The 24924-nt window shown below is 53.5% G+C and overlaps 8 protein-coding genes across 8 annotated transcripts; 5 read left to right on the forward strand and 3 right to left on the reverse strand.

Moving 5' to 3' along the window:
* Positions 1–1817: 1817 nt before the first annotated feature.
* Z519_06239 (uncharacterized protein) lies at positions 1818–3919 on the forward strand (the record flags this gene model as incomplete). Its single annotated transcript, XM_016763979.1, has 4 exons — positions 1818–2778; positions 2846–2980; positions 3037–3130; positions 3181–3919. The coding sequence occupies 4 exons, from the start codon at positions 1818–1820 to the stop codon at positions 3917–3919; spliced, it is 1929 nt and encodes a 642-aa protein (XP_016620303.1).
* Positions 3920–5377: 1458 nt separating this feature from the next.
* On the forward strand, positions 5378–6439 carry Z519_06240 (uncharacterized protein; the record flags this gene model as incomplete). The annotated part of the gene is made up of 2 exons (XM_016763980.1): positions 5378–5458; positions 5492–6439. The coding sequence occupies 2 exons, from the start codon at positions 5378–5380 to the stop codon at positions 6437–6439; spliced, it is 1029 nt and encodes a 342-aa protein (XP_016620304.1).
* Positions 6440–7965: 1526 nt separating this feature from the next.
* Z519_06241 (uncharacterized protein) lies at positions 7966–8916 on the reverse strand (the record flags this gene model as incomplete). Its single annotated transcript, XM_016763981.1, has 1 exon — positions 7966–8916. The coding sequence occupies one exon, from the start codon at positions 8914–8916 to the stop codon at positions 7966–7968; it is 951 nt and encodes a 316-aa protein (XP_016620305.1).
* Positions 8917–9898: 982 nt separating this feature from the next.
* On the reverse strand, positions 9899–12214 carry Z519_06242 (uncharacterized protein; the record flags this gene model as incomplete). Its single annotated transcript, XM_016763982.1, has 4 exons — positions 9899–10787; positions 10854–10947; positions 11021–11155; positions 11206–12214. 4 exons carry the CDS (start codon positions 12212–12214, stop codon positions 9899–9901), a joined length of 2127 nt encoding a protein of 708 aa, XP_016620306.1.
* A 3296-nt stretch (positions 12215–15510) lies between these two features.
* On the forward strand, positions 15511–15714 carry Z519_06243 (uncharacterized protein; the record flags this gene model as incomplete). The annotated part of the gene is made up of 1 exon (XM_016763983.1): positions 15511–15714. One exon carries the CDS (start codon positions 15511–15513, stop codon positions 15712–15714), a length of 204 nt encoding a protein of 67 aa, XP_016620307.1.
* A 1357-nt stretch (positions 15715–17071) lies between these two features.
* Z519_06244 (uncharacterized protein) lies at positions 17072–18520 on the forward strand (the record flags this gene model as incomplete). The annotated part of the gene is made up of 2 exons (XM_016763984.1): positions 17072–17325; positions 17389–18520. 2 exons carry the CDS (start codon positions 17072–17074, stop codon positions 18518–18520), a joined length of 1386 nt encoding a protein of 461 aa, XP_016620308.1.
* Positions 18521–19108: 588 nt separating this feature from the next.
* Positions 19109–19783, reverse strand: Z519_06245 (uncharacterized protein; the record flags this gene model as incomplete). The annotated part of the gene is made up of 1 exon (XM_016763985.1): positions 19109–19783. One exon carries the CDS (start codon positions 19781–19783, stop codon positions 19109–19111), a length of 675 nt encoding a protein of 224 aa, XP_016620309.1.
* A 3919-nt stretch (positions 19784–23702) lies between these two features.
* On the forward strand, positions 23703–24282 carry Z519_06246 (uncharacterized protein; the record flags this gene model as incomplete). The annotated part of the gene is made up of 2 exons (XM_016763986.1): positions 23703–23806; positions 23859–24282. The coding sequence occupies 2 exons, from the start codon at positions 23703–23705 to the stop codon at positions 24280–24282; spliced, it is 528 nt and encodes a 175-aa protein (XP_016620310.1).
* Between the last annotated feature and the right edge of the window lie 642 nt (positions 24283–24924).

Raw genomic sequence — 24924 nt, forward strand, 5'->3', positions numbered from 1 at the left:
CGGCAACGCCCTTGCATTGCATTCAGAAAGGACAATATCAACTCATCTTGCATATGGTCACCTGCAATGCTATTTATCGAAGTGTGTGAAAGGGAGAACGTGGGGTGTCATGATTTCACCACGACGCCTGGAATCAGCGCTGCGGATGGAAGGCGCCACCGCGGTCAGTGTATTTTGTTCCTTGGCTACCCAGCTCCCCAAGAACACAAGCGGATATCAACACTCAGTTTACCCGTCAATCATCCTACCTGTTACTTGTAACGTCTGCTTATGTGTTGTACTTTACCGGGGCCTGCATAAAGTTCAAGATTCCCGAGTGCTCCAGCAGCTAAAGCTGAACAAGGGCGAGCATCGGGGCGAACAATGCAGACGAACACGACCAAAGCACGACCCGTCTCGCCGTCTATCATCGAAATCGCCCCCTGGTTGGGAAGTTTGGAGACTCGGTTACTCGAGTGGCGTTTGGGTTTTCATTCCTCGGAGGGGAAAACCGTCAATGAGGGCAACGCGGAACAACTCCGGACACGGTTTTGTGGCCGGGACGCAAATGGGCCAGGCTTCTTCTCTACCAAGGAAAGAATTTTCCATGGATCGATTCGGGCATGGCTCAGAAAATGGAGTAGCGCATCCGCTGATCCGCCCAGCTGAGATCGACGATCTGGTCACCGTGTTCAAACTTCAAAGCCGACTGTTGATCGCCCAACCCACCAGGCTGCGGGACGCGAAAAGTTCTAGACGCGCCCAGTCTTTACACGATATTACGCCGGCTTTCATCCAGGCTCATTCTTCGGGTAAGAATCAGGCTGACACGCAGGAATTCCAACGCTACGGCCGTCGACGGCAACTTCTTCACAGGCGAACTTGGAACAACCGCCACTCTGTCCACATTCATCGTATACATACGAGGTATACATGTGAGGGTCAGAAAGGGTCAGATTTGGCTGGGAAATTCCGGGCCGTTGGCGACCAAAAAGGGCCTGCACCGGGAAAATGGGCTCGAAATCTGCTTGCCGGGGGTCTAATTTGATGGCACACCACGACCCTTGACACCTCGTCCTGGGTTTTGATTCAGCATCCAGCCCGGTGTTGTTCGTCAACACAAGCCCACAGACTGCACATCGCGACCACAACGCCCATTAAAGAACCCCCCCTCTCTCTCTTTTCATGGCAGTTGAAGATTCAAGAAGCATCCCCCTCATATTGAGTGACATTCGGTCATTTCTCTCACGCCGGGTTCCTCCCTTTATTCCTCGGGCTCTTTTGGCTCCGATAGAAGTTCTAATCCTCGGGCATAACGAGCACAAGTTCCTCGCCGCTGTCTACGCCAGCTTCTCGGGTGGCGCAGTCGCAGGGCACTTCTTGCTCAGTCCTACGAGTCCTGTGTCCAAGTCGGCACCTGCGCCAATATTGTCCCGAGGTCCTGCCCCAAAACAGTAGGCGATGTGGATATCATTTTCCCACATGAACAATGCCAGTCTTGTGACTTTTCTAGGAGGTTCGACGAATGGTGCGACGGCTTCCACTAGATTCGAAAATGGTGCGATGTTCTCAAGGCGGTGCGTAGAGCACAAGGTGGAACGAGAGTGTCGTGCCATTTTATTCTGGGAAGGCGGCATGCCCCGTACCTGAGCCGTTCCCACCACACGAGATGGACTTTTAGCCCGCCGATTGCCCCTTCCGGCCTAGCCCTTGCCACCATTCAATACCAGACTGTCTATTTCATATTAAGGTGCTGCTGTGGTGCTGAGTCTGCGCGAGGAAGGGAGAAATGCTGAGATTCGGCTGTCAACATTGTCCTGTCGAGGCCATGACGGAGCATGGATCGTTTCCAGGACATTCAACGCAAACAGGATCTATCGCGAGAGGACATCGACGAGTTCCTGCGACAACGGCGGGACAACAGGACGCCCAGGGCTTGCTATCCCTGCCATCAACGCAAAGTCAAGTGCAACTACGTGAAGCCTTGTCAAACATGCATCGATCGAGGCTATCCCGAAATCTGCATCTACGATGTACCCCGTACAAAGTCGTTTCCCGATAACACCTCGACTTCAATTGCCGCCGGCACCACCCCCGCAGGTTCAGACGAGCCGGTAGCGGGACAGAAGCTCGCTTTGTTCGAGCAGACGCTGTGGAAGGTGAAAGATGACATTGATCGGGTCCTGGGGGCGTGGACACCAAGGCCCGAAGCGTCCACCGTCGGGCAATCGCGACAGAGTCCTAACAGAGACATGACATGGTGGACAAGCCAGGCACTTGGGCCGAACACGCGGGGCACTGGTCAAGCTGTAAACCTGGCACAGCATCCAGCGCAGTCTTCAGGTCTTGCGACAGGAAGTGCTGGTCCCACGGGCTGGGCACAGGATATTTCGAACCAGGAGATGCTCTCTATCTTTGCCCTGGAAAATCAGTCGGTTACCTACCCCTTCTCTGCGCTGTGGGGATTACACAATGAGCCATCCTCGAGATTTCAGAGTCTGTGCGAATTGCTCCCGAGCGACGTCGACTGCCACAGCCTCTTCGGATGTTACAGCGAGACTGCCCACGCCTTTTTCCCAGCCATTCCCGACCTCGATCAATTCCAGAACGACCTGAATGAATTCCTCACCCGACGATCAAACACCCAAGAGACACCACCCGACCCAGACCCGGAACCGCATTCGGGACTGGGCGTCAGAAACCTGCATTGGCTTGGGCTGCTTTTCGCATGTCTCGCTTCAGGCTGTCAATATTCAACCCTCCCGTGCGAAGAGCGTCGCTGGAGATCACGGGTATACGGTAATGAATTAATTAATACCTTCTTTCTTTTCTTCGCTAGTTTCCCCCGACTGACTTTACCTCGCAGTGTGCTGCGCCTACGAATGCTTGCGATCTACCAACTACCTCGGGTACCCCACTATGGTCGACGTTCAAACCATGTTGGTCATTGCCGATGTCATGGCCAACAGCCTCGATGCCGGTGTTGCATGGTGCTTTGAGGGTAAGATGCTTTGGGCTGCACATTATTCTTAAGAGAACAACGCTGATGAAGGCTAGGATTGACCATCCGGCTGGCACAAAGTCTCGGACTGCACCTTGAAACCCCTCCCTCCCCATCAGACAGCCTTCAGAGGCTCCGAAAAGAACTATGGTCCGTCATATCCAGAGTCCTTACCCTAGTGTGTCTTAACTTTACAATAGGTGGCGCATCATTTGGCAAGAAAGTTCGCTCGCCTTAGCTTTTGACAGACCTTCGACACTCCAGATCCAAAGAACGAGCGGGATTTCCGGCTCCAGCGAACTTTCCTACGACGATTGCATGAAGGGCATCTCACAAATCGGCCTCGAAATTGTCCGGGAGCGTTCTTCCAGAGTAGCTGGCCAGTCCAGCCTTGAAGACATATCACGATATCAGGGGGTCCTTAACGAAATGTCCCAAGAGGCTTCCCCGTATCTAAGGGATGCGACTCTTTGCCACACCACCAAAGCTCGGCTCGAATACTGGAGCTTCTACTTACACCGGTCGTACATAAACGCTGAACTCTGTCGGACGCTTCTTCGAGACAGAGGCTCCAGTCCCGACGACATGGATAAATACGTGCGATACCTGAGCGGTACGATCACGGGCTTCCTCCACCTGCAGGTCATTGCCCCGGCCGTCAAACAGTCTTCAATCTTTGTGCAGCGATCACTGAGCTCGGCTTTGATGTTGTGCACCATGGACGATCTTGCAAGAACGAGGCCGGTGCAGTACCTGGTCGAAAATTTCATTTCAGTCATGGAAAGCGCCTGCACCCACTGCGCTGAGGCGCACTTGCCCACCCCTTTCTCGAAATCCATTGCCAAGCTACGTCAGATGGCATCGACACGCTGGAGTTCTGATTCTCCAAGCTTTTCGAATGTTCCAGGGTCGACAGAGAGTCACGAAATGATGAATTGAAAGAACTATCAAGATTGTTCGGTAATGCTTACCTACTACTATTTAACGGTCGCCGCGCTATCGTACTGAGAGTCGGTTGACCGCCCGCAGATCTGATTTGCTCGAGTCCAAAAGCGACCGTTCATGAGGTAGCTCGTTCCCCAGAGGTTGGAAATGGTCACACCACCTGAGGAAAAAAAAAGATTCCTGGCTTAGACTCTACAAGTACAGAGGGAGGGAGTTGCCCAGAAATGGCGCCCACAAACCACTGGTCCGGAAAAGGTATGCGGTGACAGTCCCAAAGGGCTCCGTGAAACAACCAAGAGATGTGCATTATAGAGTGACTTGACACATGCTCCCAGCATTGCTATACTATATAATATCATCATCCTCCTCCAACTCAACCCACTCCCCGTTCTACCTCAAACAATCTCTCTTTTGTTCCTCCCCCCCACCTTGACCGAGTGGCTGCAATCAGCTGATTGAATTCTAGTACTAGTATGGACAGAAACAGCCCGGCTTTGCGACTCTCTCGCACTTGTTGACACCAGTCGAGCACCGTCTGCGATGTTTTACCCTATAGAAACATTCGATCACCGATCTTCTTGAAGCACAGAACCCGCCCGCTTCGAGGATTACCGTCCGCTTTGCGGGTATCCCAGTCAATTTGGCACCAAAGATCCTTGTGGGCTGGACCCGTTACACCGAAGGCTACGTATCCTCAAGGCTTTTGCGCCTCTCTGGACCGTTCATAGCCATCAGTGGCAATATAGGACGTCTTGAGGACAACATCCATGTTCTCAGCCATCATGATTGAGATTTAATTCCCCGTGGTCCCAGTATGGATATACAAGGAATGCTCATTGGCCCATGCGAAAAGAGCTACAGCCTGACTGGTCCTGGTCGCCGAAGCCGCCGAAGTGACCGAGCAACCCGAGCAAGCCTATCCCAATTAGGGAATGCTCTCAAGCAAGTGAGCAAAACTAATGCATGACTGGTGGAATTGCCAGGAAGATGGTTCCAAATAATAGCATTGGTGGATATGCCCATGCTGGTCCGAGACCGTGCCAGTCTACTTGGTACTTCTTACAAGTCTTCCGCGACGAATACTCCACTTCCAGCAACGCACATGTTCACGGCCTCTCGCCCAGGGTCGTTCGTCCGCGTCTTTTGCAGTCTCTTCTCTGATCCGGCAGTCGCCAACCGAAGGTACCTGGTAAACTCTCGCCGCTTGGCTCCTGGTTCGCTCGGGCTTCTGGCCAGCCCCAAAGGTCCAGGGAAGTTCCCTTCGCCCCTCTCAGCCAAGCTTGCAACTGACGCAAACGCTGATCGTGAAGACCATGTATATCAGCCCGGTGATAACGGTTCTCTCCTGAAGATATCAAAAGAGTCCCCTTTGAATCCGTTCACCCAGTAAATTGTCCCCAAAGAGGTCTTCCACTTGGGGAAACCATCAATGTTTGTATGGACTATATGCCAATGTCTGCCCACTCTCTCGTGGACTTTGGCATTAGCAATGTGGTGGGTATCAATTACACCCCAAGCAACCCCGATGTCATTGTCTGGTATTGACAACTGAATTTCGTCTTGCAGCCGTTAAATGACATTGACGTCTCGATATTTCAGCCATTTATCCGCCACGAATATCTGAAAGACCAACCTGGTCCTTTACTGCGACAAGAACAACATCTGCAGCTACATAATGCGACGTTTCCCATCGAGCCGCTCGGTACAGGGGCAGGGCCTCCCTCACAGTTTCCGCTGTCGCCACCCATATCCTTTGATGATTACGAGACGCTTCAATCCACCACTCCGGAAGATTGTTACCACGCAAACTCCATCAATTTCGAACAACAGGCCTCCACCGGGGATGGTTTACCGCAGGATTGCCAGGAGCCAGACTCCCCTACGCTGAATACTGTCGCGGTGTCGGCCGTCAATTGGTCAGAAGTGGTACCATGGGTCTCGACTAAGCCGCCCTCACGCGGCCGTCCAAGGGGATCCAGACGAAAGTTGGCAGCCCGAAATGCAGATTCAGTGGACGAGACCGCGTCCAAACCACGCGCCAAAAGGGGAAGGAAGCCTCGAGTCTCACGACAACAAACCTCCAAGTCATTGGCAGACGAGAGCAATAAGGCCTCACTGGAGGAAGCCAAGGCGGCTCACTCGGTCGTAGAGCGCCGGTACCGCGATAACCTCAACGGGAAAATGAGTCAGCTGTATTACGTGCTCAGGGAGGTGAATTCTCCCAGCCCGCGGTCTCGTTTATCAAGCACAGGCAGTGGTGGTAGTGGTGGCAGCAGCGGCGGCGGCGACATGATAGCAGTCCCTACATTCCAACCGCCCACCCGGGTCCGCAAGTCCGAGATCCTCAACAGCGCCATCGACTATATTCACCAATCGGAAGTGGAGATGAGGCACATGGCCGACGAGATCAAGCACTTGCAGGACAAGGAGCGGACGATCAAGAACCTCGTCAAATGCGAGGAGTGGTCTGTGCTCAAGGCACTCCTGAGGGCACCAGGGGCTGTCAGCTGTTAAGTGAGGGTAATCGACCGCGTGTGAGGGAGTAAACCACCGAGGGTGTCGATCCTCAAAAAGGAGGGAATAAATATGCAGCCGCCTTTTTGCCCTTTTCTTCTCCTTTTGAAAGCCTGAAAGAAATTGCGCGTTTGTAAGGTGGAAGGGCGAGAGGGCGCGAGCAAGAAAAGGGGGAAGTGAGGTGGCTCGGCCTGACATCTTCAACACAAGGCTCATTGAGCTCAAAGAAATGGACGGAATGAATCTATTTTACAGGGTCACGGGCGAAGGGCGCTCGTGTAGGTGTTGTATCGGGTCCTGGGTTTGAGCATTGAGTATACTGAGAGGGGAGGAAAGCGAGATAACTGGTAACCCCGTACCTCGTACGTATGTAACTAACTAGGTAACTATGCCTTGACGGCCATGATGTGTAGTTGACGATGGTGATTGATGCTTTTCTCTTCGTTTTGGCGTGTCTCCTCCCCTTCCGTCTGCCTCTCCCCTTGGTTAGTGTCTAGGAGGAGAGAAAAGGGGCCTGGTGGATGGGGGAATGTGTTAGTCGTACATCCCATGCATACCTATATATATATGTATATATTGTAACAGAGCACTTCAGGGGTGCGGCATGCACGTGCAACAACGCACAGGGGCCCGTCCAGCAGGTCGGGAACCGAGAACGCGTTTCTGGTCGGCGCTGACAGAGCAACACCACCACCAACACCACCCCCAGAGAAGCAGCGGCTAGGGTAACGAGTGCCTAGCACGGCGGCAGCATCAAGCAGTGGGAAAGGACCGCTAAAACACTCAGGAACAGGTAGATGATATCAAAAACATAGAATACTCTGTTCAAAACTGTAAAGAATGGCCCTCTGCCAGCTCTGTGAACTGTCATGACCTCTTAGTCCTTTTTGGTTTGACATGTGACCAGCCAAATCTCCTTCCTGCTCCCCTTACACCAGTCCAAGACCAGTCCAACACAGCCACTTTGCCCTTGTTACAATATATATATATAGTAAGTCCCTTTTAAAACAAGCATATACCTCCTCTATAGCCTTCTGTGCCTTCCTGTCTTGAGTCTCTGCTCTGGCCTCGCTCAAACTCCTCTCTTCTATTCCTGCGAGTCAGCTTGGGCCTCAAGGTGGCGAGACAGCCCCCAAGTCAGCCGTTGCGGTCTGGCCAGCCGTTTAATAATAGGCGGATTGGTCGCCAAGGGGGGGTTGCCGAGGCCACCAGGCAACCAGGCCACCAGGCCACCTTGTTCGGAGCAAGGGTCCGGCTTTGAGCTTTTTTTCAGGGTTTCGATTTCGAGGTCCGGGGTTCTGGTGCACATGTCGTTATCATGTAGCCATGGGGCGATCGAGCGCGGCGAGGCAGGTAGATTGCGTCTCTGAGGCATAGACTGGACAGTTCTTACCTGGATTTACGGTCGACAGTCATGTGCAAGGCATTCAGGCCGTTATGGATAGACCGACGAAACCCTCACGCAAGAAACGCACAACCACCAAAAAAATAGAGCAAAAACAAGATGGAGCAAGGAGAATCTGGTTTCATGATGCCATTTCCATTCCAATTATCTCTTTCAGAGGAGCACAATTCTCATCGCATTGGACCATCCGTTGCAGGACCGCTAGTCTGCTCTTCAATCGAAAGATCTCGTCCGTCATATGCCGCATTTCTAGTTCTGATTCGTTAATGTACTGCAATGCATTGCTCAAAATGTCTGATTTTCGCGCCGGTTGCTGCTGCTGCTGCTGCCGCCGCCGCTGCTCCTCCGACTGCCGTGGTGAATCGCTGTCGTCGCTGCTGCTGCTCATCCGGCTCGACCCCTCCAAGGTGCGGTGCAGCTGCCACATCTTTGCGTTCAGATTGTTCCTGTATCTGCGCTCGATCTCGGTGTGTGCCTGCTTTGCAAGCGCCCCGTCGGGGTCCTCGCTGTCTCTGGAGTTCGCCCTCCTGATTTTGGAGACCCTGTGCGGGCGCGTCTGATCGACAGACGCGGCCGTCTTTGACGCAATCTTTCTGGGCTTGTTGGTCGCGCACTTCTCGCGGCTCCGTCCGCGCCTGGGGGTCGGATCTTGCGTCCTCTGCGGCAGTCTCGTCGTGGTCGGGACACAATCTTCGATTTCCGAAGTGGCCGACGAGTCACAAAGAGATGGCTCCAGATCGGGGAGCTGATAATAGTCGTTGCTGGAATCGCTGTTTTGGGCTTCGAGGAGATTGTCCAGGCGGTAGGATTGCGTTGGCCCCAGCACATATTGAGGATAAGGTGTGCTCTGATAAAAGAGGCTTGAATCAATGGTGTCCCAGGGATATTGAGTTTCGTGACTGGTGAAATATTGCGGTGATTGGGTGAAGTCGGCCGGGTTGGACTGGCAGTAGGGAGCAAGAGAATGGGACAAGCATCCAAACGGCTCAGCCATTTCGCCGGTGGGCAAGGTAAAGTTGTACCAGTCGTCCATGTCTATCAGGGAGTCTTGTTGGGGAATGATAGGATCCATTGGTGAGGTGAATGAAGCAGTGACGGTGGTGATTCGATGTGGAGGATTGGAGTGTGGGACTTGTAGATCCGTGGCAAGAGGGAGGGAGTGGGTAGGGTGTTATATAACCGAGACCTGGTAGCCATGTTGGGACAATGTTGTGCAGCGTGTTGTCGGTTGGAGAAGATGCAGATTGAACGTGGTAATTACCCGGTACATAGGGTCGGCTGTGATGGCGGGTTGCGGACTGATTGAAACTCGGAGATGACATGACGCCGACGCAGGCGGAGGCGCAGGCGCAGGCACGCAAAAGGACGATCCGGACGAGCTGCTACCAGCTTGGGGTTTCGCGCTTCACGGAGCAGGCGCGGAGCTACGGTCCTATGGTGGCCAGTCCCCTTCAGATCATCGGGTGCGGATAATTGTTATTGCTTGTTAGGTAATATACCGAGTACGAGGTAGCTCCTCGCTCGGTAGGGAGCGAGGCAGCTATCCTGCTCGCCAGCTAACCAGTCCCTACCTCGCTAATACCCAGATCTGGGGGCTCTGAAGGACCCGCTCCGACCATGTGCGCTGCAAGTCCGAGCCTGCGACGTCTCCTGAGCCAAGCCTTATGGCTGGCTCCTCCCAAGCCCTCCCCCCCGAGCTTGTCCCAATCCTGACTGCCAGCGCCTGTGCAATAATATTCGCTCGGGCCACCCCGGTTCTCAACCACACCACCTCCCCCTCCGAAATACATCCGAGCCTGCCCGAACGAATCACCTCCGGCATCGACTCGAATGCTTCAAAAAGGGGCTGTCACCCAAGGTATTGCTGCTAATCCGAGGAGGAAAAATGCAAAAGAGTAGGGAAGGCCGAGAGGTTCTTCCAGAATCCAATTTTCGTTCAATTGCAGGGGAGTGGCCATCATGGCTTCTATAATATTACCCCAAAACGCGACACAAAGTTGCGTCCGGAATAGCGAAATCGTGCAAGAGACATATAATATCCTTCACCTCAATCCTCAGACCGGAGAGATACCCTGGGATCCCCACAAGATCTTCTCCATCAGCTCATAAGGCGAATCCTCAGAACGACCAGCGTCATCCCCAGATGCCTCATTCGAAGGGTGGCCCCCGTACAGAAGGGCATCCGAACTGGCGCTTCGATCCCAACCAAGGATTCCATGGCCAGCCGCTCCGTACTCTGTGTCGGCCTCGGCGCCCTGGTGTGCGTTGAGCCGCGCAAGGGCCCTGACAGCTCGCGAGATGGGCGCAGATACCTCGGTGGGATCCAACGAAGAGTTGATGCTCGACATGACCATAATCAGCTTGTCAAGCAATGTCCGGACACGTGAATCGTTCTGGGGTTGTTTCAAAATCCCAAGCAACAGCGCCGAGCTCAGAGACCGATGCACCGCAGCCCAGGATTGAGTGGCAAACCGAGTCACGTTTGACAACCCCAGAAATGCATCCACCGTGTTGGCCATATTCTCCAAACATGGGGCCCGAAAGCTGCTCAGTTCCGGCGAGGCATGTCTGCGTTTCAATGCTGACCGATACAGTTCGGACAAGATATATGAGCGATGAAGGTAGAGGTTCCAATGTTCGAGCTGATCCCTCATCGACTGGCATGCCGTGGCGTCTTTGAGATGTTGCAACGAGTGCTTCATCATCTTTGCCAGTTCCTCCTGATGTCGGTTGATCCGGGCGAGTTCATGCCGGGGATCGGTGTGTTTACTCCTCTCTCGCACAATCTCAAGGCCGGTCTCACACAAGATCTTCATGCAGTCGGTATATGACAACCACGTGTTTTCGGCGGACTGAACTGATTTGTGATGCGAGATGGTAGGAGTCGATGATGCTCGATCAAAGGTGATCGAGATAAGACTGTCCTGCCACACAATCCGCCACCTACATGTGTGGTCAACCAAAAGAAAAGAACGGGAGGGAGCCGATCTGGAAGTCGCTTCCACCTACCAAAGTTCCTCTCGTATGGCCCTCTCGGCGTCTGAGCTGGTCCGGAAGGTCTTCTGATGGAGACCAAGGCTCTGTCCAATCCGGATGGTCAATCCTAATGTGTCGGTCAGCACGGAATTTCGCACCGGCATCATGGACCACAGCGGCTGGAGAGGACCGGCACCTACCAAGCAGGCACCAGGCGATGCCGGAGTTCATGTTGTTGGAAATGACGTTCCCCAACACCAACAGAGTCTGGATGTCGAGCAATTTGGAGTTGGACAAATAATTTATGATGCGGAGGCATTCATATGCACAGCACACTGCACCACTGTAAGCGGGCCCATTGAACAACGAAGGATCTTCTCCTAACCGTATACTTGACTAGTCAATTGGCGTTCTTTCCGTGGCAACGACGAGCATTGATAGCCAGATGCGAGGATGGCGAACAGCAACCCTACCCAGTGCAGACTTTTGCCGTAAATGTTGTCATTGGATAGCGCCTCGTAGGGGGCATCCCTGGTTACGGCAGCTTTGTTGATGAGAAAATGGGTGAGTTCGCCCTCAAACTGTTTGACGTCGACCACGCCGGGGAAAAGAACGTGGGCCGTGTCTCGGTACTGTCCGAAGAATTGGAGGCAGTCGGCGTCGGTGGGCAACAGCCTGCATAATGCCTGCAGTCTGGCATAGGATCCGTGAGGTAAGCCCCAAAGATCAACGAACGGGTAAGTGGCACTCTCGTTATCCAGGCCGAACAGAGGTAAGATGCTCTTGCCGAGCAGATCCTGAACATCATACTCGTTGGGGTCGCTCTTCAAGGCAAAGACCATGGCTGGCACCGAGTTACCACCCAGATGGACCGCCTCGCCGGTGACTTCGTTGGCCGTGTGAATGGCGAAGTTCTCCTGGTCGGCACCGTCACTGCTCGAGTCTCGTCCCGCTCCCTCAGGCCTGGACCGACCAACCAGTGTCGAGGGAGACCCGTCGCGCCCTGCGAGATCTTTCAACTCGTTTCGCAGCTCTTGAATGGACTGTTCGATCGTCTGCAATCTCTCGCTGATCCTGCTCCATCCCGTGACCGGACCGTCGTTCGAAGCGCCGGGTGGAACCACGTTGCTGGCCGAAGCGTCGATGTTTGCTCGTTTCGACACGGGCTCATAGACGCAGAGCTCAGGGTGGTTGCGATCGATGCACTTTTGACAAGGTTGTGCATAGTTGCAACCAACTTTGCGCTGCCGGCAGGGATGGCAAGCCTTCTGTCCTCGCGCCTTACGCTTGCGGCGCAGACGCTCGTTGATTTCCTCCTGAGTTAAAGCTTCAGTCTTTGGCCGTGTCTCTTCACGTCCGGCCGTTGCCTGGATTTGGCCCCGGGTCGGATCCATGATGACAGAGCCGTTCAGGAGGATTCGTGGCGGACCTATCAGAAAACCACCAGATTCAGCGAAAAAAGCTGGGGGAGGGGCCGCTAGACAAAGTACTATCCCTCGAGTGACTCGGCTTGCCAGATTTAATCAGTTGAAAAGGCAGCTTTGGGGGAGGTGCGAGCATATGCTTCTCGAAGCCTGAGCAGCAAACCGAAGACAACGACGGGGGATTTCTGTTTTCGGTGAGGGTTCGGGCATCAGCTGATATGGAGGAAGAATGCAGTGCCATAGGCTCCTTGGCTGCGGAATCTAAATCATGCAGCAGCAAAAGGAGCGAAAGGAAGGTGAAGCGGGCAGAATTTCGGCGCTGTCGGCGGCGTCGGGGACCAGATGGGTTTTTCGTCCTGCCCCAGTTAGCCCCGTCAGGACTCTTGACCGCACAGGGACCAGAGGCACCTCGCTAAATGGCCAGAGACCACCAACCACCAACGTCCAACCACCACCGACCTCCCTCCTATCTCCCTCCTCCCGGCACCGCGAACCTACTCCTCTCTCTGTGATACAAGGGTCCTTACCGAGTATTTAACAGCGCAGATGGCCCCGTTCGGAATGCGGGGCCAGCATCGGAGCTCATCCCCTTTTCTCAGCCCCCAACGTGAGAAAAGCGTGAAGAGGGCATCTCCTCACTATTTGAGGGATGCTGGCCCGTGCTGGTTATACTTTTTGAATGTGCCGCTGCTGCCGTCGCCACTGGTCACTGAAGAGGGACTCACCGTGGTTTTACTGTTGTTGTGATCTGGGGGAGCTGCCGTTGACCGGATGCCCGTGGCTGGCTGGCTGGCTGACTGGCTGACTGGCTGACTGGTAGGCAGTTGCGTCAAGAGAGGCAACAAGCAGGCTGTGACACCTCGCTTATATTGACAGTCTCTGAGGAGGTACAGGAATTCCATCCGGCCTCTCTCAGGAATCACGATCACCATCGCATCTTGACAAGCTCCAGAGCTTCTGCTGCAGGACTGGACTGTTCAAAAGGAGCATCTTGCATGCCCAAAGTTAGTCAAATATGACCTGTACCACTCGATCAAGTGGTGCAACTTGACGTCCGCTACCCCTGCGCTGTCGCTATCGGACCCTGATCTACGCCGTGCGTTCTGGCAAAGCAGCATCGGTCGGATTATGGCGAGTTGTCTGTGCCGGCCGGCCGGCCTCGATATCGACGACCTGTCCACCGCTTGAACCCCCAATCCCATCATCGCCCTCCCGCCCCTCAACCCCCAGTGGATGTATCCTTGCATGTTCTCTTCCTGCGATTCTGCATATCTCTAGCCAAACTATTCTTGCCACCAGATGACGAGTCTATTGAAGATTGGCCTGCAAATTGACAATATCCAGGCAAGGAACACGGCAATCCCGCATCAACCACCGGTCAAGATCCCCACCTACCTTCGGAGCGTATCACGGTCGTGAGAAGATGCAAGATCTGAGTTTGTCGGCCGCGCAGTTGGTCCGTCTGAACGCTTCGTTTCAAGCAAGCGTCAGATACCAGCCGATGGTTGGAGAGTCTTGATGTCATGATACTGGAGAAAATTCATCTTTGCGCCGGTAATTCAAGCCGAAGACGACGTGACCCTTTTCGGCTGCAGGATTACAATCCAAGGCCGGTGGTACTTAGAAGTGCACCTGGACACAACATGCGTTGGATGTGATTCGTACCCAAAGCAGAGACGGTTCCTTGCCAAAAAGAACGTTCGATCGAGGAAGGGGCAATTTATAGGGGTGGTCGGTTCCGGACCCTGTGAGAAGAGATAGCCATGTTGAGGTGGAAGACACACGCCCAACATGATGCTGGTCCGTGGGAGAAAATCCCCAGTCAATTCCCCCTCCAAAGCACGCATTCATCGGTGAAGACAAGCACAGCTCTCCCAAACCTGTCGCACATGTCAGAAGCGCCACCAGGTCAGAAATAAACTGGGGAAGCGAACACTACAACCTCGGCTCCTCTTGGGTGGCTCCAATACTCCTCCATATTCCGACATGGTGGTCTACTGCGATGGCATTTCACGGCCTAAAAGAGGGAGGGGATGGCAAATAACGGCAACTACATACCACTATCGATATCGAGTCAGCAGGCGGAAGGAGCACTATTGCTCCTCCGGAAGATGTTGCTGCTTTTTGAGTCATTCGGCCGTCCACCCATCTGTCCATTGATCTCTTGATCCATCCATTCAGCCGTTGAGATGACGAGCACAGACGCATGCATGGACTGGGCGCCCCCAGCGCCACGAATACCTTGGTAGGTACGGAGTACTCTGTACATGGTCTGGTCGGCCATTAGGAGGATTGAGTAGACAATGGACAGAAGAAACAGGATATGTGTGTTCCCTATTTCTTACGAGGTACTTCCACAGTGAAAGGGGGAATCATCGAAGGTGGTGGGAGACTTCCATACGCACCGACCAATCAATCACCCTCGGCACTCCCCTGGGAATTCAGGCTTGAGGCTTGAGGCTTGAGGCCCAGGACCTTGAAGAGTGCCGCGTACTTGGCCTTGTACTCTGTACCTTGTACCTGACTAACAAACAAACAGGTAGTTGGACTTCTCCGTCACTTACCCCATATGCATCGTGCTCCATAGCGAGCGACCATTATGAGTCAGAACGGCGCAAGACGACCTCTTGGCTTTGTCCTAGTCACGCTTGGCTTTCCAGGTCATTATTAAAGGCAACCTCTACGGGGGTATGGTACGTATTCGTACTCGCACATATGTCCATACTATTCCATAGCGTTCAAGGGACGCATAATGCGCCATTTTATGATGAGCACATGGCTAGGCCAGGCCAGGCACCAACCGACCCCAACGGGGTAAAGGAGACAACATACAAGCACCTATTAAGCAACCTACGGCGATCATGGGGACGGACAAGGCCACCACCGCTGCTACCCAGTCCATGCCGCCTCCTGGGTACGTGTTTGGGAGTCATCAGGGACGGCAAGGCGAGCAAATAATCGTTCTCGTCGCTGTGGAGCCGGACTGGAAAAGGATATGTGAGTACCGACATGGACTGAGCATATAAGGGAAGCTGAGGGTGTCTGCCTGGCCTAGCCTGCCCTCATCCGAGATTCATTGTTCAGTGTCAACCTTGTGTATACACCCAGAACCCACTGAGCGAGGTGTCCTCCTGCGTTCGCACATATTTCTTTTCTTTTCGTTGTCGAAGATTCGATTGCCTTGGATCGTCTCCGGGGACCCGAGTCCTGTTCGTCCTCGCCACCACCGCACACAATAATCAAGAACAACATCTTCAACGAGAAAAATGCCTGCCCCGATGAACGAGAAGTCCAAGGCCGTGAGCACCGAGACGGCGTCTATCCAGAGCACTTCCACCCTCTCGAGCCTCAAAGCGCTCCTGCACACCAAGGACAACAACAAAGACAAGCCGCGGGTCCAGCCGGAGACGGTGGAGCAGAAGACCACCAGGAGGGAGGCGGCCGCTGCCTATATGTCGATGATGAGATAGGTTGCAGCAGAACGGGGAAATGGCAGAGACATGGAGGAAAGGAGAGGATGAGGGGGAACAAGAAATGGAATCGTTGTACCGAGTAGTGAACGCTGGCATGACGGGATCTAACAGGACGCCAGCAAGTACAATCTGGATCGAGAATGATCATAGAATGCAATGTTTAGATCGCTTGCCTTCTCCGGCTGGTTGCCGTCGACAGCGCTGCGCATCTCGTCGCGGCGTTTGGGTACAAGACAATGTTCCGGCAGTAATATGCATGATCTGGCCGTCATTCGCTCCCGGGGTGATTGGGAGAGACGGGTCAGGCGCACCGCGTAAGCTCATTGCTGTCACCAGCCTTACGGGGCCGCCTCACCCCTTTTCCAAACTATATAAAAAGGCGCCGACTCCGACTTGTTCGTGTCGCATCACCTGCTCTCTCGGTCGACTATCGTGTTGCATCGGAAATAGACATCGACAGCGCCTGTGTTAAGGGAAGGGGAGTTTTGGCCATGGTTGAAGTGTGTTCACTCTGCCCGATGTTTTCGGCGCTACCTCTCCCCTCGAAAGCGGAAACATGATTAGCGCCAAGTGCATTACCCAGAACCCCGTGCTCGGGGTCAATTGACGGCCTGGAGAGTCCGCCTACAGAACTTCGGCCGAAGCTCTGAGAGTTGGATTACCAACATGGTCGACCTGTGTCGGAAAGAGATCGTTTGCTAATTCCGCTGCTTGTCGAGTCGAGGGGGTTTCGCTGGTCGATCTGCTGCCTGACCAGGTTGAGCCGCCCGGAGAAGCGACATGCAGTTCCATTGTGGCTGAATGGCCGAGACGAGGGAGACGAGAGCCCAAGACCTGGGACCCCAAAGCCCAAAGCAGCCCAAAGCAAGATTCTTCTTGGATCAAGATCGGCCGAGCCATCTGTTATGCGCGAGGTTGCATTGTGGGTACCGCTTCGTACAACCCCAGGTCGGCGAACTCTCTGAAACGACGAAGCATCGAACGGGATGGAGCTGGTCGGTCCAATGAAGCTGGTCCATCTAATCTAATCGTCGTTCAAGCATGCATTGTTGGTTGTTGTCTCGCGCTTTCAGTAAGGCCGAAGGTCCTATGTCCTTTTTCCAGCAGGACATGTCGGGTGCAAATGGATCTGGCTTCCGACTTTTCGATATATCAATAATCCAGGAGACGGCATGCAGGTCGAACTTGTCCCCTTTTTTTTGGGCCAGATCTCTCTTTCTCTTCTTGTTCCTGTCAGCGTTGAGTTGAGTCGAGAGTGCCGCAGCCCTTCCACTTCGCAGCCCAGATTCGTTTGTACGATAGGCCAAACCCTCCCCTGACGGACCAACCCCCTTGATCCGTCTCAATTGCCGCCATGTCGCAAGATCTAGAAAAGCAGATACCCGTCCAAGAGGAGCCGGAATTCGAAGCGCAGGATAACCGCGTCGAGCCAGATTCCAAAGATCTCTCGGCTTCAGCCACTGAGAAGTCGTCGCTTGAGCAGCCTACGCAGAATGAGCCGCCCAAGCCGCCCAACCCATGGATGGACCCGACTTCATTTCCCGACGGCGGTGCTCAGGCCTGGCTCACTGTCGCTGCTGCTGGCGCCTGCTTTTTCGTTTCTTGGGGGTATGTGTGCTTCTTCCCGTGGCGTCTGGCGGTATGGTGGTGCTAACAGACATCTTCTGCCAGGTGGATCAACTGTATCGGTGTCTTCCAAGACTACTACATGCGCGCCGAACTGAAGCAATATTCGCCCAGCACCGTTGCCTGGATTCCGTCGCTGGAGACATTTTTCATGCTCGCCACAGGGCCCGTAGCCGGCTTCATCTTCGACAACTATGGCCCGACCAAGCTTCTCATTGTCGGTAGCTTCTTGCACGTGTTTGGGTTGATGATGGCCTCCATCTCCAAGGAATACTATCAGTTCCTCCTCAGTCAGGGCGTGTGCAGTGCCATTGGAGCCTGCTGCATCTTCACCCCGGCCGTCTCATGCGTCTCGACATGGTTCTTTTACAAGCGGGGCATGGCCATCGGGATTACCGCCGCAGGCAGCTCTCTCGGCGGCGTCCTGTTTCCTATCATTGTCAGCCGCATGATCGACGAGACTGGGTTTCCGTGGGCGATGCGAACCTGCGCATTTCTGATTCTGGGCCTGTGCACCTTCGCCATCTTCACTCTGCGCTCGCGGTTTCCTCCAACCCGCCGTCCGTGGAGCATCGTGGCCTTCATCCGCCCGCTCAAAGAGGTCCCGATGATCCTGCTCACTCTCGCCACATTCTTCTTCTACTGGGGCATGTTCCCGGTCTTCTCCTTCGTCACCGCCGTCGCAAACGGAAGAGGCATGTCGCTCGAGCTGGCTCAGTACCTCGTCTCCATCCTGAACGCGGGCTCTGTCTTTGGTCGAACGTTGCCAGGATTGCTGGGAGACCGGGTTGGGCGATTCAACGTGATGACCGTGTTCTGCACCCTGACAGCCATCCTGATCCTGGCTGTCTGGATTCCGGCCACGAGCAACGCAGGTCAGCTCGTGTTTGCCCCTTTGTTCGGGTTTGCTTCGGGTGCTGCCATTGGATTGACGCCGGCTCTGATCGCACAAGTGTCCCCGATCAAAGAGATTGGCGTGCGTACGGGCACAGTCTTTGCAGCAGGTTCGATAGGAGCCTTGACGGGTTCGCCGATCGGGGGACAGTTGATCACTCGCGATCACGGCGGTTTTTTGTACCTTCAGCTGTGGGGCGGCTGTGTTTGTATTGTTGGCTGTTTCTTCTTCCTGGCGGGTCGGATATACCTTGGTGGCCTCAACCTGAAGAAGAAGGTGTAGAGAGAGGTGTGTGCGCCGCTGGGGGCAGAAGAGCGGTGAAAAGCCATGGCCATCCTCTGTGACACATGTATTAGCGATACCGATAGACTACCTCCACTTCTTCAAAAGGACTCATTGCATTTGGCACCTGTCTTCTCCATGGATTGCGGGTTGGATGAATCCTGATTGTGGCTGGTGCTTGCTCGTGCGGCCGGGTGCTGACATGCCTCTGTCAGAACTGCGGTCCGGGGGCTCCAGGGGCGATGAGGCGCAGTCTCCCCCGCTGCCGCCCTCCACCTCCACCACCAAACTACGCCTAGTCTTTTATTATCAATCATGGTCAGTATTGGTCGGTATTGGTCAGTGCGAGGTACTGCCAACTCAGAACTGTCTCAACCACCTCAGCATTTGACTTTTCTTTTTCGTTTGCAGTCGACTGGCCAACTGCTTATCTATCGCAAATTCCTCTCCTCTCCTTTCCCGTCCGTCCTACCCAGAACGCTTGCTTGGAACCGGCCTACTTCAGCCGGTTCTGGACTTCGATGTAGAGCGTCGTCGTCCGCCTCGTCATCTGTACTCGATGGGTTGGCTGTCTCGCAGGATCGGTGGTTATGTGGTTGGAGCGAGCGTTTCATCGAGGGCCAACTTGCGCCTCTCGATCCGCAAACTCATGGATGGGCCCGGTCTGCCACAGCGAATGTTGGAACCTTCCTCGACGTGATCGCTGTCGTCGGGGTCGTCGCCGTCGTCACCCATCTCCTCGTCTTCGTCCTCTTCAGATCTCTCTTCATCATCATCCTTCTCGCCTTCGTCGACCAACTCCTCAGCATTGGCTTTGCTCTTTCCCTTACTGGTTTTCCGCCACTCGGCTGCAAGGCGAGCAGCCTTCTCCATGTCTTGAGCTTTGATGGCATCAACAAAAGAGGCCCCCAATTTGGTAAACTTGTTGTCCGTTTCCCCCGAACGTTCCTTGACTGCAACAAGCTTTTCGTGGCCGGTTTGTATCTCTTTGAACTTCTTGCTCAACTCCTTCTTCGAACCATCAGCTTTCATGGCATCAGTTTTGGCCTTGGCCGCTGCCATTCTTGCCTCCAACAACCGCTCCCGCATTTTGACCCAACTGCGATAGGACTTCTGAATCTCGAGGTCCCAGATTGGCATTTCAAGCTTCTCCAGATGATTGCCAATCATTCGGGCGGTCACGTCCGTCCAGATGTCAGGCAAATCAGCCTGCTTGACACCCGCCTCGTCCGCATGCCACAAGACAACAGCGATTTTGACCATGTCTCCAGGGACACATTGAGGTATGCTAACGCTCAACCACCACTTCTTGAAGGCGGCCTCTTGCCGCGGGTGAAGCTTCTGGTTGTTTCCGGGTTGAACTCGGTGGTAGGCCCATACACCATCAACCCAGCGAACCGGGCGTTGACGATGTTGGTGTTGGCGCGCTAGACCTCGAAAATCAAGCTCTCTTGCACGAGGTCCTTCACATCAGCCCGATGTCACACTGCGCCTCGCGGGTGAAGCGCCTGGCCTCAGGAGCTGGCGACATTTACAAGTACTGGCAAGGTTTCCGGCAAGAACCACCCTTGCACAGATGTTAGCAAGGTGCGGCGTTGCAAGGATGGTTGCCGTGATTGTCATATTCGGTTTCGTGACATCAGGGGCCGGTGTCTTGCGAGGTGTCTTCAACGACCTTCAAGTCCTCCATCTTCTGCTGCAACTGTCGATTCTCCTTCTTCAGGTTCAAGCTATTTACTTGTGCTTTGTGCCTTTTGGAGGCAGCTTGACGAAAGCTACGTTGGACAGGTAGGAGGACTGAGTGTTGTGCGGAGGGCGGTTCACAACTACTGGAGGGAGTCCAGGCTAACTGATTGTCGAGGATATCAAAGAATGACAAGCGACGCTCGGATTTGATGGAGAATGGATGAAAATCAGAGCATGCAAGGACCACTTGGAAGGAGGAAAGGTAGGAAATTCGGAAAAGTGATACTGCCTCAAAACACCGCGAAAACGCCAATAGGGACAATGGGAGCAATCCACTCGCTAGATGTCACTAACCACTACCTCTTGGCTGCTGCAGTGCTATTGCCAGACCTTCAACACATTCACTCCGATTGTGCAGCAGTGGCACTGGCACCTTCCTCATTTCCACAGCCTCGCCGCTAAGCTAACGGCAGAATGGCTGTGGCACTACATCCACAAAGAGCTACAACACAGCAGCATGCGGCCTGAGAGCCATAGAGAGAAAAAGAAAAAGAAACGTGTTCACAAAGGTAGGTCCGATTCTTTGATCACCATCTCCGAAGGTACTCATTAATCACCTAAGCCAGAGTTCCGAAGAACAACTAAGTCAAACCACAGTCACGATGTGCAGTGTGAATGTGGAGAGTCCCGAAGAACCGCTCTTATGCAAGGCCTGGGTAAAGAAGGCATTGGACCATTCTTTCCACTAGGCTAATGACCCTACCAGGGCAGTCGACAATCACTTCGGGACTAAATTTTAATATATATAAAACAAGTATACACATTAAAATGTGGGGCCTAAATGGTTGTCATGTGATCTAGGTACGTTACACATGCCTCGAATGACTGCTATATCGTGACTGCTTCACATCTTCCTGTACGCAACTATCTCTTCCCGTCCCTAGGCGATGGTGCTCCGACATCGAACCCGGATCTCTTGCAAGCATCCGGGACGCAAAGCCTGAGCGGAATTTCAGGTGAGGTCTACTCTCTCCATTCTTCACGATATCTTCGAAAATACAACCCTATGCCTGGCCTAGCTAATGATTTCTACTGCAGTTTATCGTTTCCGCCTCTACATCATCTTTGAAAGTAGTTAGGCTCCAGATCTTACGGTCCTAGTTGGGTTTGTGACTGACCAGCACATTGACCTTCGGACTAACATCGTTCATTTCGCCAATCGCGAAGCTTATTCCATCTACCGCATTGGCATCATCGCCGAATCGACGTGTCCAAAAAGGGATCTGTGGCGCCAACCGGTGACCGAGGTGAAGAGAGCTCGAAGAAGCAAATGGTATCCACGCCTGACATGTCTGTGCTACCAATCGGTGCATTTCCCCTTTGCTTCCCCTCGCCCAATGGTTCCATGGCACAGCCAACAGCAAATGCAAGATATTGAAACATTCAACATCATTGAGGCTGGCACTTTCCCATTTCAATGACGAAAGAACACAATGTGACTTGCTCAGCGCCCGCTGAGAGGTTGGCGCACGCGTGACTGCGCTAATTTGGTTACGAGACAAAGGCCAGAACGCAAACCTGGGGCTTTTCTAATCCCAACCCTTACTCTCTGGTACGCGGCAACACTTCCTAACGACGGTAGAATGGGATTTGACCGGGGTAATCATTTTGGGGGGACTTAGAGAGAGATTACCGCATACGGATGTTGTGCTAACACGTTTCAGGCAACGCCCCCAATCGACAAATCGGAGGTGCTCGCGATCTCTCTACAAGGCCTCGCGAAACAATTTGATCCTCGCCGCGGGTGACGGCTGTATTGTTGTTGGCACAGGCGCCTCTCAACGCCCCGTCTGTTTTGTGAAGACATTTTACCTCCCAATCCCCATCTTCACCAATATTCTGATGCCATGTGGCTTGCGACGTCCAAAAGTCAAAACATGTTTCGAGGATTCTTTCCAGCCACTTGCATATCCCTTCAATCCATCGCACCACCACTGGTTCACGGCGGTTCCAAGGCAAAAAGGCAACCTCTCCTTCAACCCCGGACCCTGAATGCCTTGTCCACTCAGGGATAGCTCCACCCTCTCAGACGCGAAACTCCAGGCGTTCTCCGGCTGTATTTGGTTCGAAGCCCACTTGGTTCTGCCCTCGTCCGTCAGGTCCCTTGGAACCTAACCGAATCAATGCCACAAATAGAGTTCCATTGGATGTTGTCTCGCGATTCAAAAACTCCTCGTGACGGGAATTTTACGTGCGCGGCAACCCAGCGCCCATCCGTGGGCTGTGGGGGCTTGGTTAGGGTTGGTTAGGGCAGGCGGTGAGTGATGGCCGAATTATGGTTGCAGTAGCGGGTGGTTCTGTCCGTTCCAGCTTTCACACAGTTATGTGGAGTGCCTGTTGGTTTGCCTGAGCGCCCAACATGTTCCATCAGAGTCTGGTACGGTCTTCGATGCTTGACATGGGCCTAGTTGGCACCACTGTGTTGGAGAAAAGACCAAGTACTAGCGGGGACACATCCTGCATGTCAGACCTCACGGATCCGATCTAGCCTAGGGCTATCATTTTGCAAACCAGAGTCGCAAGAAAGTCGACAGCCCAGATCGCACCCTACCAGGAGACGGCAGTGTTTCTTAATGGCGACGGCGTGCGAACGCCGAAAAGATTGTGTCTGGAGAAGAGAGAAGTGCGAAAACGAAGAGTATCCACATGCAAGAGACGACGGTATGGCGTTTGTGATCATGGGAGACCAGCGGATTTTGGAGTTCATGTTCTCGTGGTGGGACTGTATGATAATGCCCTTACGAAGGCTTTGTTGTCGAGAGCCCCCCCAAAGCTCTTGATGTTGCCCGATTTCTTTTTCACATTCCAGAAAGAGAAATGTCCGCACAGCCCCTCCCAAGCTGCTTCTGCGCGTCTCGTCGCCTCACTCTGGTTTTGGCAGTACAATGGACATGCAGCCCAACCGAAAGGGAAGGCAACCTTGGGGGGACTCTGGGGGAGATTGTCGGCCTGCTCTGAAGGGCTCCTATAAGCCTCTTCCCTCGACCACCGCTGATGGAAGCACACACACTCTCTCTCTCTCTTGTAGACTTTGTTAAGTCTACTCTCTCTCAAAGCTCCTCAAAGCTCCATCCTACAGTCCATCAATAAAGGCACCTCGCAATCCACAAAGGCACATTGCCCACTGTATCTGCATTCACTCCACTGTTGGCTGATTTCTCGACAAGAATGGCAGGGCCTGCGAACGAGGGTGGTCAAATGCAACGACCCCAAAAGGAGCGTGACGGTTCACGACGCAGAAGGGATGACAACTTTGTCCCGGTAACACCAGAAACGAGGGACCTGGAAAGTTGTGACAATTGTTTCACTGGCCATCGTAGAGTGTGTCTGCCCAAGGGATTTGAGGACCTGGACTAATGGTCATTTTTTCAGTGCCGAAACAGAAGACCCGGGAGGAAGTGCGACAAATGCTGTCAAACAGGCAGGTATTGCAGTCATGAATCGCGTCAAGGGGGATCGAGCAAGACAGCAATTCCTGGCCGAAGGCCCCCTTCGACTAGCACCGATCAATCGCCCCTGGCAGAGGCTGGACAGAGGTGTGTCTCATAAAACAACGAATCTTGACGGGGAATGAAGCTGACATTCCCTACAGTGCCCTCAACGGTGCCGATCCAGGATTTACTTCACCGAATATCGAGCAATACACACCATACTGGTCAGGGGGAACATACGGAGAGCAGTTACAAGTGGAAACCTCTTTCACGGTACCCTACGCGCCCGCTCACGTCTATGGCCAGTACCCGAACATGCATGGCAACACAGGCGGTTCTGAACAAAACATGTACGCTGGTCACACGAATCTCCATCTTGGCTATGGAGAGCCAGAGCCCTACCCGGTTGATGTCGGGATGATGGCAGGAAACAGGCAGAACGAGCCGGGCGAAGATGAAGGGGAAGACAAAGGGGAAGACGATGAAGATGCCGAAGCGGAGGAGGAAGAGGACGACGACGATGACGAGGGTAGCCTAGTAATGGTGTCCGGAAAACCAGTCGCTAACCCGAATCAGTATAACTGAAAAAGAAAATGAAAGAAAAAAAACAAGAAAAACCAGGACAAGACAAAGGAAGGAGGAAGGAAATGAAGCATGGAAAAGGGGACGTCATCGGCCCGTTCGATTCGCATTGCCTTCAACAGGCATTTTTCAAAACCACTATGTGTGGGTGGAGGGAGTTAGCTAGGTAAACGTCTCGTTCTTCTTTTCTTCTTACCTGTTGTTGTTGGTGATGATGATGCCGTCGTTGTTATTGGTCGTTTGATATCCTGGAGGCTCAACGCTGAACCAGTCGCAGCACACATCGATTGCATCTCTTTGTCCGAGTAGGTTAGTTAAAGGAATTGAATCTGAATTGGAATCTGAACCTTGCTCGTCCGTGTCAGATTTGTTTTAACCTCTTAAGCCTTTTCTTTCTCGATCGCGCATCCGACGAGAGTGTAGACAATGCTCATAACTTTTGACCCCCCTCTCTCTCGATCGATCGATGCCTCTATCAACCCAACCCATCGAATTCACTCCAGACTGAAGGTACCTACGAGTAGACAGATGCACAGGAAGCGAGCGGTCTCGGTGTGCATCCCATATTAGTTATTCAAGTTAACCGACGCGCAGTGTTGGGTGATGGCGCAAGGCTGCAGAGGGCTAGGGGGGCCAAAAGCCTTG

The sequence above is a fragment of the Cladophialophora bantiana genome (assembly GCF_000835475.1).
Source record: "Cladophialophora bantiana CBS 173.52 unplaced genomic scaffold supercont1.8, whole genome shotgun sequence".
Classification (NCBI taxonomy): domain Eukaryota; kingdom Fungi; phylum Ascomycota; class Eurotiomycetes; order Chaetothyriales; family Herpotrichiellaceae; genus Cladophialophora; species Cladophialophora bantiana.